The following is a 14,816-nucleotide window of genomic DNA, read 5'->3' as shown; positions in this document are numbered from 1 at the left end:
TTTAATAATAATTAAAAAGAAAAAAGCAGAAACCTTTATTTGTTTATTCTAAAATAGGCCTAATAATTGTTTGAGCGTTCAGACCAAATGACACATTTTAATAACCAAAAGAACATGTAGTACTTTCTGCGTGTATATTTATTTAATTATTTGTCTATTTATTTATTTGCTTGCATTTATTTCTTATGTGAATAGACTCTAGTGTCCACTAGGAGGCTTGAATAACAAGGTATTTGTCTGGACGCAACATTTATGGAGTAAACTGTAAAATATAGATAAAACGATGCTTTAAAAGAACACGAATCGTTGCTGTCTGAAAAATCGGCGTTTGATGGGTGAGACTGGGGTCGATATGCTCATATAAACTTTGCAAACTTCTGTAAAAATGACGGAAAAACAAACCAACACTTGGACGAGCTAAGCTAACGTTAAGCTAAGCTAAGACAGGTTCGGGTTGGCCGTATTATTTCGTCTGGCCATTTGTGTTTCTATTTACAAAAAATTAAAATAATAATTATACTTCAATAGATTATTTTGTGCGTTTTAAACAGGGTATCGCGAGTGAAAGGGAGTGGCCAAGCGGTTTTCTTTTAATCATAAACAGTCCGTTAGCCGCCATTAGCATTTTAGCTAGGCTCCGTGCTGCGTGCTAAAAAATAAATAATCCAAACGTTGTCAGGAGCATCAAAAAAATCGCTTGTTATCGAGTTAAGATGCGCTTATAGCACATATTTTCCCGTTTTAGTTATATATTATCAATTACATATGGAGTTGGCAAACATAAGCGCTGATAGTGTCAGTTTTGGTGGGGGTGATGGAACAGATTTGGGGTGCGCCTCAAAACCCAGTGAGCTCTCTACCAAGACAGCATTTTGGGCGACAAGGGCGTGTTCGAAGTTTCGAACCTAGTGAGCTAAGTTACCTATCTAGACTGCATTGTAGGCCATAATCAGTGATGTTATCAACAGAATGTTATTAAAACTTTTGAACACTCACGATTCCCCAGTGTGCTGTCTAGGTAGGCAATTTCTGACTTTTTGATACACACCCTTAGACATCGGTCTAGTCTGCAGCAGTAAGCAGCACCAAAACGCCTTATTTTCTTTTTTTTAATGTACACATCGCACTTTTTTCCCCTCATATTTTCTGAGATACCCAAGAGGAAACACATTTGAAAAGGTGGATATTGTGAGTATGGCACCAGTTTTGCTTTCTTTTATATTCTTCACTGAAATGACCATCTTGGGACTTTAATGACATATCCAGGAATATTACAGAAATCTTTCATTGCACTCTGTGTATTGTGTCTAAATCCCTTTTTGTCTTCACTTTCTTTCAGTAGATTATCAACGATCAACAGTCACCTCTCTTTCGGCCAATCTAGTGTGCATCTATGAACTCCAAACCGCCCACTTCTGCTGTCGGTAGCCCTGTCAGCTCCGTAGATTCGCCACTGTCAGTCGTCAGCTCGTCCATCGGCTCTCCTGGCGTTCCAGGCACGCCATCCATTGGCTATGGACCCATCAGCTACTCTCAGGTGAGCCGCATGGACTTATCCATATGATAACATGGCTGAATTGATTGTCTTTTACTGTGCTGATGACTTTGGTTTTCTCATCACTCCTTGTCTATTTACCTCATGCAGATAAACTCGTCAATGTCTGTGTCTGGGTTACATGCTGTCAGCAGCTCTGATGATGTGAAACCCCCTTTTGGCTTGAAGTCTGTCAGTGGCTCTGGGCCAATGCTGTCCCAGAAACGCATGTGCGCCATTTGTGGTGACCGTTCCTCTGGTATGTACTAGAACATATAGCTTTCAGATTGTTTATTAGTTATGTACCCAGTTCTTTTTTTGCACCCACGTTTATATTTAGTGGAAAACTCTGGTTTTGGTTTTGAAATGAAATTTAAGTGTGAAGATATTAAATGTAAATTTATTCTAGCATAATTTTTGGTCACAAAGATGTTTATTCACCTCTCAATTTGATTCAGTTTGATATAGGGGTGGGCGATATATTTGCAATAATGATATTTATGACGATATAGAAATAAAACTTGGAACAATGTTTTATTGGTCATTAATTACTGCAAACAAAATTAAGTGCATTTTCAATAATTTTCCAATGAGCTACTGTCATCGACGACAGACTGCCTAATTTGAAGTGTAAATCTATTGTCATAAGGTGGCAACAGCAGCTGTGTGTTTGACTTGAAGCAGACTGATTGGTGTACAGGGCCGTAGCTGGGGTTTGCGGCCAGGGCTTCGGTGCAGGTATTACTGGTGGGTCATGTTTGAAATTGTGTAAATAGCACAAATAAACAAATATACATATTAAACAATGTTTAAGATTTTTCATATTTGCAGGTGTCCAGGTAAAGAAACTATAATCAAATGTAAATAGCATATTATAGTGATTGTGACAGACATAATTCACCTTTGTTATTAAGTGTAGTTCTGTACACTGTGTTTCTGCATAACTGTTCAGGGATCGCGGTCCCTTTAAATGTTCGGAATGCGTGATGATGTGGAACGCTGGTCAGTGCTATATTTTCTGTTGGTTGTTTTTGCCTTAAAAATAAACGACACGCATTCGTGTGCTCAAAGTGAGAAGTTGTCTCTTGCAAATTACTGCAATTTCCACAACATAGTCTTTACTGTATAAATTAAATTTAGATAAATTCTTGTTAAAACTACAAAGTAATTCAGTAAAGAGCAGTGAGTGGTTTTCTCCCATTTCATTTCTTGGATTAACATTAAGGACACTGACAGTAGTCTTTTCATGTCTTTTTGTGCTCATATGTTTAAACTGGCAAGGTCTGTTAGTTCGTTCAGGCATGGGAGAAAATGAAAAAGAGCTCGGTTTGGTGTTCGCGCAGCTCTCCGTGTGCGCACTGAACTCGGCACGTGATCTCTGTTGAGTTTTTCCCGCCTCTTCGGTTTGAATGCTTTAACTGTTTTGAATGTGTAAATTGTCAAAGCAATTTAATAAGTTTTACAATTTTACAATTGATAAGCTTGCATGACAATGCCCAGGCTGTCTTTTTACACTGGCCTCAGGCAGTCGGTTGAAATCACCGGCATGCCCCCCCCTCTCTCTCCATGCTGCTTTACTAATAATATGCTCCTCGCCTATTTTTGAAGGTAAGAGTGTGCGCTTGAATATGCTGTAGAACCCTTCTCGTGATACTTTGATGTCATACACCGATCAGTCATTGCAGCGCTGCTTCAAGTCGAACACACTTAGGTTTGTGGTGGTGTTGCTGTGCGTGCTAGGGAACGTATATCCACAATACGTCATTGCGTCGCTATGTCATTGACATCTTGATATGACACTTTTTTTTTATCATGTAAAAATGTATACCGGTATTATCGTGGACATGATATGGCAAACCCCTAGTTTGATACCAGTTTCAGTTATGTATCAGGAATAGGACATGTCAGTTATTCTTAAGAAAAAAATTTATCCCTTACCCCCATGTCGTTCCAAACCGTAAAAACTTTGTTCGTCTTCAGAACACAATTTAAGATATTTTGGATGAAACCAGGAGGGTTGTGACTGTCCCATAGACTGCCAAGTAAGGTTCAGAAAAGTATGAAAAGCATTGTCAGAATAGTCCATCTACCATCAGTGGTAACATTATGAAGCAACGAGAACACTTTTTTTTGTACAAGAAGAAAAAAATAACGACTTTATTCAACCATTTGTCTTCTGTGTCATTTCCTGCTGCCACTTGAACTGAGGTGCTACAGCCATCTGTCATGCCACAGTAAAGATTGTCGAAATTCTATTTATTGTTTGAATATCATGATAAAGTTTACAAAATGTAAAAAAATATAGATTAAAATTGACAAAATGTTGACAACCCAGGCCTAGCATCCACATAGATCTAGTTTATCTGTTGCTTATCTCTATTGCGCATGAAATCGATGCTTACACAGAAAGCGCCACCGAAGATGTGCTAATTAAAGGATATTGTCAAAGCAATTGCAGCCAAACCTGAAAATTTATTTTGTTTGCTGTCTCGGTTTTAATTGTGGTGCATCAATACTTTATATGTATATGTAAGGGTAAATGACATAATGCTTATTATTGCCTCGATCTAGTAAAATAATTCATTTATTTATTCATCAAACATTCATTAATTTATTAAGTATATTATGAATCTAACTCATATTCACTTAGATCTCATCTGCAAACAGATGAAACAAAACAACATTCAACAAAATCAATTTGGATATTTTTTGGAAGGTCAAATATGCCAAGGTATTATGACTTTCCTGACATCATCATAATAATAATAATAGCCTCATTAAAAGAATTGCATTTCTTGAAAAGAAAATGTACAAAGGAATCTCACATTATCTATATATGTTTATTTCTTAATAATAAAAATATATTTAAACAAACTGCATAATTGGTTATTAACACAACTTATTGATAAATTGCTGAATATTTTGAATCATCAAATAATGATTTACAATATATGATTATTTTTTTACATTAAATATTTTTACATTAAATATATATATATATATATATATATATATATATATATATATATATATATATATATATATAAGATCTTTACACTCACATGCATTCAGAGTGCAAGAAAAATATTAGTTACTCCACATGAGATTTTTCATAAAGTTGAAACTTTTCTTTAAACTGGACTTTTGTTGCATTTTTATTTTTATTGCGAATGTTTGTATTTGCCATTGACCCTAGTAGGCTATTGCACTGGGGATGTTGTTTACAGTGAATATTTTGAAAAAATTATATTTCTTTGCAACTCAGATAATATGGGGATGATTTGTGTGTGCAGGGAAGCATTATGGTGTGTACAGCTGCGAAGGCTGTAAGGGTTTCTTCAAGCGCACAGTCAGGAAGGACCTGAGCTATACCTGCAGGGACAACAAGGAGTGTCTGGTCGATAAACGACAGCGCAATCGCTGCCAGTACTGCCGCTATCAGAAGTGCCTGGCCATGGGAATGAAAAGAGAGGGTGGGTACCTGTCAGCCTTCCACTAAAGATATATCACCTTAGTGTGAAGTAATATGTAAGCTGTACGTTCAGTAAAATATAGGCTAGGTACTGTAGATGGAGAATAAAGTCAGGTGAAATGCATTGTAGCAGCATTATGTAAGGCAACTGGTGTTCGAATGGGTTTAATGGTAGATCAGCATTATGTAATGCTAAGAGGAGCACAAAGATCACCTGGAGTTACAGTGACAGCGGCGGATTGATTGGGTTTTGCTAAACAATGTAAGAACAAATAGGTAATTAGTCCACAGCACCTGACAGCTGATGGAAAGCATGTCGTGTGTGGGTGGGGAACAACCAGCGGGACAAAAAAAATAGGGTTGGGAACCGAGAACCACGTATGATTTTCATGACATTTGGTTCCATTTACAGCTCTTGAATATTTGTATTTAGTGCCTCACTCACTGAATCCTTTGTGTGGTCCATGAATTATTATCTGAAGAGCTGAGAACTATTGCTGTGGGTTAAAAGGTTGATGTGTAATTAATTACAGATTTTTTTGACATGTACTTACTAAGTGTTTATAATGGTCAGCCATTAGGGATTTTAAATAGACAATACAGGAAACAAATAATTTTAATTTAAAAATTGTGCCCATGCACGCAAAATTGCTACAACAACATGAATATTTATTTTACATAATATTTGCTCAAGTTAATATATATGTGACCATGGACTGCAAAACCAGTCATAATATTTTAGTATAATATATAATTAATAAAAAAATAATACATAATATATATATTAGAGTTGTCAAGGTACCAAAATTTCAGTATTCGGTACCAATACCATTGAAAATCCATGGTTCTCTGTACCAATTTCGGTACCAAAGCAAAACACGAAAACATGCTAATTTAAAAAAAATTGAGCGGCTAAAGAAATTGAAGTCTCACCCATAGGCTTACTTCCGCGTTCAGGAAAAAGGTGGATACTTTAATTTAATCCAAACTGCCTTGATATTTATTTTTAAAGGGCTTTTGAAAACCTTCTAGAGTTATTCAGCCAAGAATAACAACTAGTCAAGTTAGCTAAAAAAAAAAATTAATAAAAGAAAAAAAGCCCAGAACTGCTTTTCTGACTGATATTACACAATGTTAACCATTTGTACATTCTCTAAAATGTATATTTTAGATTCACAGTTAATTTAAAAGCCTCTGGTGTGTAAAAATAGTAAATCGTAAATTGCCTTTTCATCAACTTATAGTCATTGCTTTTAGTCATTACTTTTTAGTTAAATTGCAGTTACCAACATTTATTTTTGTAGCTATTTTATATTTAGTCTTTAAATAAAAATAGTTATTAGTTCTTCTCTCTTTAGACAAAATCAAATAAGCTTATGAGAAATTTGAATCGAGGATTGAATTTAAAAAACTTAATAACAATTTTAATTTTTGGGTGAACTATCCCTTTAACAGAAGTTTAAAAGGAGCAACTTATTATTATTGATAAGTAATATTATTGTTATATACGTTTTAAATATCCATTTTTTATAAAGAAGAAGGAAAATACAAATAAGAAAGAGATACAAATTAAACTCATTTTTCAGATACAGTAGGTTTACTTAACATCTTTTGTTGGTTAATGCAAATGACATTATAGTCCCATCTTGTCTTGATAACGAAGACACCGCCTAAAGTTCATCATAGTATTTATAATCAGATATTAGTTTTAGCTTGTCAACGTCACATAAAATATTTTCGTTAACAAATATTTTCCGTTGACGTCTTCATTGACGAAATTAACACTGTTCCAGGGCAGATCTTGTACCACTAGGCTACATCACCCAGTGGCTTTTTTACAGATGGCCAGGCTGATTCTTTGACATTTATGAGTTTCCCCTCATTCATTCTCCCCTAGCTGTTCAGGAAGAGCGTCAAAAGAATAGGGAACGGGATGGAGACTATGAATGCAGCAGTTCGGCCAATGAGGAGATGCCTGTGGAGAAGATACTGGAGGCTGAGACAGCTGTAGAGCATAGATCAGACTTGCACTCTGATGCCACTGGTTCAGTGAGTATATTTACACACCACCCAGGACTGTGTATTGTCCTTGTTGTTTTAAGTCTACATAAGAGGGATCAATGATAAATAAATAAAAAAGTGAATGAGAATTAAATAAACCTGCGAAATTAGAGGGTTAGACATAAAGATTTAGGAAAAGAAACAATGCCTTGTTTGTGGAAATTCGTGATTATCCAGCAAACCAGAACAAAGCCACATGTAAATGTAGGCTATATGGGCTCGAACGGCATCCAAAAGCATGGTCGTGATGTAACATTTTCCAGCTTACCAGTTATTCCTCTAATAAACAAAGCTTTTATACCATACTTTTCATAATCAGAGCTTATAATTTGTAAATAAATAATTGCTGGATTCAAAACAATTAAAAGCCGCTGTGACCGTCACTGACAATACATTTTCACGCCTTCCAAATGAGAACACAACTAGAAACCAGTGTTTAAGTTTTATTAAAAACACTGTTCCAGAATAGTTTAAACCAAATATTTGTGTGTGCGCCACGCATTTTGTTTTCATATTTAAAGGATTGGCCACTGTTGATTCAAACATGAGTTTTGAGCAGTGTAGAGTACCACTTGTTGTTTCTCTGATTACAAAAGCAGACATGGTTTTATGTTTACGAGGCGCAATGCAATGCAACTCGTAAAAATACAGTACAAGTCATTATAATACGTATATATTATGTCTCCAATGGATGCTACAAATGCCTTGTTTGTAATTTGTTTTATTGGTTTTGTCTCATCTTGCCAGGACACAGCATCTCAATCGAACTGTAAGAAGAGATAAAGCAATAGTGATCACGTAATGGAAACAGTTACTCACACTAGTGTTGCGACATTACTGTCGGATTCGGTGTAACCAGCACAGCATCATCTTTTAATTTGAATCTTTTTGAAAATCCCACATCAAATTGTGCCTTGTTTGTAGATGAATCTGAGGTAAAAATTAAGTGAACATAGGACTAAGTTCTTACTGATGCAGTCTGGATCTTCATTAAAAATAAAGTTCATCCACGAGATAGCTGCGTCTGCGATAACAGGATGACATAATGAAATAATTGTACACATAATATTGAATTTCAATGGGTTTCAAAGGTGGACTAAGTGATTTTTGCTTAACGAAGTTGATATTTGAAAGCAACAAAACGAACAAACCCATACCCCAACAGGACCTTGCCCCTGTGTTTATATCTCCACCCGACACCTAAGTACACAACCATGGCATAATGTTGATCGTAGGAACAAGCGAAAACAATACACAAGCATATTCAAGCAAGAGCCAAAACGGATAACTTGTGTAAACCAATTTAAAATCATTGTTACTCACCTATCAAAAAGAAAAAAGTTTCTCTCCACCACTGGAAAGCTGCTTTGTGAAAGTTTTGTTCCTCCGATATTTTTCTCTTTTTATCTTCCAGTTCTCTCTATCTATAGTCGATCTGCTAGCATCTGTCTTGTGCACTCAAATTGAGAGCTCTCTTTTCTCTATCAGTACAAGACATGCTCCTTACTGCTGATTGGCTAAAAGTGTGTTTTGGGACAAAATAGTTTTTCAAAAATTGCTTAATGCACCTTTAATATCTTACTAGCTAATTAAATGCAAAGCTTTCACCAACATAATTTTTTTTTTCCTAGCCTATGTTTTTAGCTTTTACTCCATGTAAACATGCTCATTGTCAGCAGTTGCCTTGCAATTAAATTTGGTTAAAAGGTTGTAACCGATTCATTTCCAAAGTTATGCCAAGCATTGATTTGTTTTCGACTATTGCCAGGCAAAGTCAGGTTCCTGCTGGGTGAAAAACAGCCCTTATTTAAAGCTGTTTAAATGCTGGTATTCCCAGAGCTGGTTTAGAGATTAGGATCTTTTGAATTCTCAGTGTTTGGAGCTGAATGTCCCCATAGACAGACTGACAAAAATAAAGCACTCAGACGTTTAGCAGCTCTGAGATTCTCTTTTATTTGTATGCATTTGCTCTCACTTTCTCTTCTCCACTGACTCTGTGACTTCTCTGTTCTCCAGCCCAATGATCCAGTCACTAACATCTGCCAGGCTGCAGACAAACAGCTGTTCACTCTGGTGGAGTGGGCCAAGAGAATCCCTCACTTCTCTGAGCTGCCCCTGGATGACCAAGTCATTCTGCTTAGGGCTGGTACGAGGATCTGACATTCTCACACTCATTTTGTCGCCGTCTGTTTCTTTGATAGTGTTTTGTATTGGAATGCAAATGTATAAATGTACATGAAAAGCATTTTAATATGGATTGTAATATTTTTTTAACAGGATGGAATGAGCTCTTGATCGCTGCCTTCTCTCATCACTCCATCAGCGTGAAGGATGAGATTCTGTTGGCCACAGGTCTACATGTGCCCACAGACAGCACTCACAACTTAGGCGTAGAGGCCTTTTTTGACAGGTCACAATGAACTCCGTGTTTATCATTTTAGTAATGTAGTCAATTTAGAGGCTTAACATGTTCATAATGTGTTCATAATGTGCAGGGAAAGTGCACACAGTGCAGAGGTGGGAGCCTTATTTGACAGGTAATACCTGCTTCTCTTGTGTTTACTTCATACATGTGTAGATGTTTTATGGGATAGGAACCCACCCTGCAATTCTGTTGTTGGGTTGATTTATGATTATTAATCTCATTTATTTACACACCTGCAGGGTGCTGACTGAACTGGTCTATAAGATGCGTGATATGCAAATGGACAAAACTGAACTTGGTTGTCTGCGTGCCATAGTTCTATTTAACCCAGGTAAAGTATTTGTTTAGGTTTGTCAGAAAATGATTTAGAAAGCCAGAAGTCTAAAAGTTTGATCGATATTTCTGAATTTGACTTATTTCTTTTTTTTTTTTTTGTTGATTGATTGATTGATTGATTGTAATTTTTACAAGGGATCGTTCTAAAATGTAAATTACATAATGTATTCATCCTTATGTTGTAACAAACATGTTTAACTTACTTTGTCCTGTGGAACCCAAAAGGAAGTTTTTTTTTTTTTTTTTTTGTCGTCCATACAGTGAAAGTCAGTGGGGTCCAAATTCCAAAAAAGTTGGGACACTGTTCAAATTGTGAATAAAAACAGAATGCAATGATGTGGAAGTTTCACATTTCAATATTTTATTCAGAATACAACATAGATGATATATCAAATGTTTAAACTGAAAATTGTATCATTTTAAGGGAAACATTTCATGGCATCAACACATCTCAAAAAAGTTGGGACAAGGCCATGTTTACCATTGTGTGGCATCCCATTTTCTTTTTATAACAGTCTGGAAACGTCTGGGAACGGAGGAAACAAATTGCTCAAGTTTAAGAATAGGAATGTTGTCCCATTCTTGTCTAATACAGGCTTCTAGTTTCTCAACTGCCTTAGGTCTTCTTTGTCGCATCTTCCTCTTTATGATGAAGTTTCTTTGGGTGAAAGATCTGGACTGCGGGCTGGCCATTTCAGGACCTGGATCCTTGTTGGAAAATGCAAGGTCTTTCCTGAAAGAGATGACGTCTGGATGGGAGCATATTTTGTTCTTGAACTTGGATATACATTTCAGTATTGATGGTGCCTTTCCAGAAGTGTAAGCTGCCCATGCCACACGCACTAATGCAACCCCATACCATCAGAGATGCAGGCTTCTGAACTGAGTGCTGATAACAACTTGGGTTGTCCTTGTCCTCTTTAGTCCGGATGACATGTCGTCCCAGTTTTCCCAAAAATAACTTAAAATTTTGATTCACCTGACTACAGAACAGTTTTTACACTTTGCCACAGTCCATTTTAAATGAGCCTTGGCCCAGAAAAAACACCTGTGCTTCTGGATCATGTTTAGATATGGCTTCCTTTTTGACCTATAGAGTTTTAGCCGACAACGGTGAATGGCACGGTTGATTGTGTTAAGCGACAATGTTTTCTAAAAGTATTCCTGAGGCCATGTTGTGATTTTCATTACAGTAGCATTCCTGTATGTAATGCAGTACTGTCTAAGGGCCTGAAGATCACGGGCATCCAGCCTGGTTTCCGGCCTTAACCCTTACGCACAGAGATTGTTCCAGATCCTCTGAATCTTTGGATGATATTATGCAATGTAGATGATGATGACTTCAAACTCTTTGCAATTTTTCTCAGAGAAATTTTTTAGGGGGGATTGGTGATCCTCTGCCCATCTTGACTTCTGAGAGACACTGCCACTCTGAGAGGCTCTTTTTATACCAATCATGTTGCCAATTGACCTAATAAGTTGCAAATTGGTCCTCCAGCTGTTCCTTATATGTACATTTAACTTTTCCGGCCTCTTATTGCTACCTGTCCCAAATTTTTGGGAATGTGTACCTATTGTGGAATCCAAAATGAGGCAATATGTGGCATGACATTTCAAAATGTCTCACTTTCAACATTTGATATGTTATCTGTATTTTATTGTGAATAAAATATACGTTTATGTGATTTGTAAATTATTCCATTCCTTTTTTCCTCACAATTAGTAGAGTGTCCCAATTTTTTTGGAATCAGGTTTGTACCTTAACCATTTCCATTATCAGGTTAAGGTAGTAAACAGTTTAGGCAAAACCTGACTTGCACATCTAAATATTGGCCCATTACTTTAAACCGACTATGCATGTAAACACCTTCACAGGCATCTTGGTGGAACATTATGCACACCTTTGAAATCAAAACTGGAGAAAAACCCAAAGAGTGGTGTATGTTTGTACTGAATATTTCCAATATTTCTTAGATGCCAAAGGTCTGACTACCAGTGGTGAGGTGGAGCTTCTCAGAGAGAAAGTGTATGCATCCCTGGAGACCTACTGCAAACAAAAATACCCAGATCAGCAGGGGAGGTGAGTGTTCTGTACTGTTATGGGGTGAATTTCCTAGAAGATTTATGTCTCTCTGACACTCAGAATTAAACTTGTGTTGTGCCTTTAAATCTACTACATGTAAATGACCTCTTTTATGATTGACTGGCGTTATCGTCACGTTATCGTCAAATGTGGCTGTGAGAGTATGGAAGAGGCCAAAAAAATTCAAATAAATCAGCTTCCTTGCTAATTCACAGGTTTGCCAAGCTTCTCCTCCGACTTCCTGCATTGCGTTCCATTGGCCTTAAGTGTCTGGAGCACCTTTTCTTTTTTAAACTGATTGGAGACACCCCCATTGACACTTTCCTAATGGAGATGCTTGAGTCGCCCCACTAGCTGCGGCAGAGGACAAATGGGAGACGGGGGTTTTCTACCCTAGGTCCTGGAGATAACTGTGACTGCACTTTTTCTTCCCAGGGGAATTACAACAATTGGTCAGCCTCTGGTCTGTATTTTCTTTTTTACTTTTCTTTTTCTCTTGACTATCTCTTAAGTGCACCATAGAGTCTAGAGACCCAAAACTTGCCATGAAAAATTGTTGGTGCTACATTTCAACAGTAAGCTAATTATTTTTATATATATATATATATATATATATATATATATATATATATATATATATCAAGTTTAAAACTAATGTTTTTAAGTATGGATGCTCCAGTTACCTGACTGGTTTAGAAAAGTGGGGTTTACATTTTGATAGAACCATTTGAGGATTTTAAAACACTGTGGATGATAAGCTTTAATCGTATGTAAGTGTGCTTCACCATCTCTTAAGTTTGGGTGCTTTTTTCCTGTACGGCTAATTTATTTTGCCACGACCTGTAAGGACTGGTCAAGTGGGTAGATAGATGAATGAATTCATCGGGTATTATAGGTTTAAATTGACATTTACTTTGCTAGTGTGAGAAATCTGGCAAATAAATCTATATGCAATGAAGCTTGAAATTATGCAAAACTAAAAAAGGCTTAGATGTTTAATCTCCAAAAAAGCAATTTATGTGATATTGTGCAATTTTAAGCCTAAATCCAGAGGTGGAGGTGAGGGAAATGCAAGCACTCTTTTTATAATTTCACGCACTCATTTTATTATTATCCCATCATGAGTGCCTAACTGACATATGCTTGATATGTTTTTTTATTTTTATTTAATGTTTGAAAGAGGAAAGGACACACAAAAAGATACATTTCTGTTCATGTCATCAGCAGTCATCGTACGAAGCAGGACGATTTTCTTTCACTTTCTTTTAGTTTCGCCTGAAGTGTCCCAGGCTGAAATAGTCTTAAACCTGCATTGGTTTTACTAGTTAACTGTCAGTTAATACACTCTCTTCTCTTATCACATATCAGGTAACTGTGTAAGAGTGATTGCACTACACACACAAAAATGTCATTCCTTTTTTTTTTTTTTTTTTTTTTTTTGATTAGTGTCTTTTTTTCTTTTTTTTTTATATTACTTTTGGTGCTTCGGAATTGACATTTGATAGAACAGCCCTAAAAAGTGCACATGTAAAACTGTAAAAAGGAAAAGTACAGCTGTCTTCAGCTTTATAGAGAAACTAAATCTGAGCAGTATGAAAGTCCATTGGTGTGGACTTGCTGTTTGTATTTGGAAAACCTTCCGACTTGAAATTTCTACAATTAATTTCTTCTAGTACTGTGCAGACCCTATTGTTCAGGGACATTGTGTAGCTATTGTGTAGATATAGACAGGCTAAGAATCAATATATATTCTCTTGCTTTTCACTTTCTTTAGTTTGTAGTTGGCATACAACTTGCAGTAAAGACATCGTTTGCACTGGATTTCACCATGAATCCTAGACTTTGGATTTTGTCTTTTATTTTCTTTCTGTGATCTGACCTTATTCGCTTTTCTTTTTGACCTACCATTGAGATTTTTATTTTTGCCTTTCCATGGCATCTTTCTGTCCTTGCTGAAAAAGTTATGGGGACAAATGCAAGCTCACTTTTGCCATAGATATATCTAACAAACAAACAATAAACACAAGGTTGTTTTTGTATGGTCTTGTACAACCAACATCTTTACTGCATTAGGCATGTTACATGTCTGTCGTTGCACTAAAATTGTCATACAATTATGATTGTAATGAGATTCCATCAGTTTCGATGTTGTCACAGCTCATTTTAGAGGAGCTCTGTGACACTACAAAAGAACCATCTGCTGTACATGACCCTAAATAAAGGTGGTGATATGTCTAACATCTCTGTTGTTGGAGAGTTTATGTAAAATGCATGTGTTGTTCTTTTCAATTGATTTTTTTTTTCTTGTAATTTCACAATGTGACTAATAAACTCTTAAAATACTCTCGTAATTGCACATTTACATCCGATTTTGGCTACGTTTAGACTACTGCTATTTTTTGCTATGGTTACGCCTGTTGTTTACACTACTCTGCCATTTTCAACCCTCGAAAACATAGTATTTTGCAAACGCGGCAGGTTCTGCTTTAGTTTGAAAATTCCGGGGTTGCGTTTCAGTGTAAACGGACTAAAGCGGAGACTTTTGAAAATTCGCTCAGTCTGCATATCCTTGATGACCATGTAAACAATAAAATCATGCTCGTTGTACAGTCCGTGTGCATTTAATGTATTTAATACACAAGTTTCACAGTTTGTATTTCATTGTATTACTGAAATAAATGAACTTTTTCCATTCTAATTTATTGAGATGCACCTGTATATGGAAGGAGATCATTTCTGAAATGAACTGAAAACTTGTGTAGATGAGGATAATTTCACATTGTTAAATTAAAATTCACTAGTGTAAACAGGGCCTTATCTGATATGATCATACCTCCCAGCTATAACTTTTTTTTGTAATATCAACTTTACGTCTCGCTGTGTTTATCTGTTTTTCCTTGCACTG

The 14,816-nt window shown here is 36.2% G+C and overlaps 1 protein-coding gene across 3 annotated transcripts; it reads left to right on the top strand.

The window, feature by feature from the left end:
* Positions 1 to 70: 70 nt before the first annotated feature.
* LOC127974966 (retinoic acid receptor RXR-beta-B) lies at positions 71 to 14,151 on the top strand. 3 transcript variants are annotated; one of them, XM_052578610.1, is made up of 12 exons: positions 214 to 229; positions 1,152 to 1,188; positions 1,340 to 1,537; positions 1,646 to 1,793; positions 4,828 to 5,007; positions 6,904 to 7,055; positions 9,084 to 9,213; positions 9,345 to 9,477; positions 9,563 to 9,604; positions 9,732 to 9,823; positions 11,803 to 11,908; positions 12,127 to 14,151. In XM_052578610.1, the coding sequence occupies exons 3-12, from the start codon at positions 1,394 to 1,396 to the stop codon at positions 12,263 to 12,265; spliced, it is 1,266 nt and encodes a 421-aa protein (XP_052434570.1). In that variant the 5' UTR covers positions 214 to 229; positions 1,152 to 1,188; positions 1,340 to 1,393; the 3' UTR covers positions 12,266 to 14,151. The 3 variants fall into 3 exon arrangements, with proteins under 3 accessions (XP_052434569.1, XP_052434568.1, XP_052434570.1); XM_052578609.1 differs by having other exon boundaries at positions 71 to 1,188; positions 1,343 to 1,537; XM_052578608.1 differs by having other exon boundaries at positions 71 to 1,188.
* Positions 14,152 to 14,816: the final 665 nt, after the last annotated feature.

The sequence above is a fragment of the Carassius gibelio genome, chromosome B16 (genome assembly GCF_023724105.1).
Source record: "Carassius gibelio isolate Cgi1373 ecotype wild population from Czech Republic chromosome B16, carGib1.2-hapl.c, whole genome shotgun sequence".
In the NCBI taxonomy this organism is placed as follows: Eukaryota; Metazoa; Chordata; class Actinopteri; order Cypriniformes; family Cyprinidae; genus Carassius; species Carassius gibelio.
The sequence above is the reverse complement of the archived record's forward strand: the minus strand, read 5'-3'. Positions and strand labels throughout refer to the sequence as shown.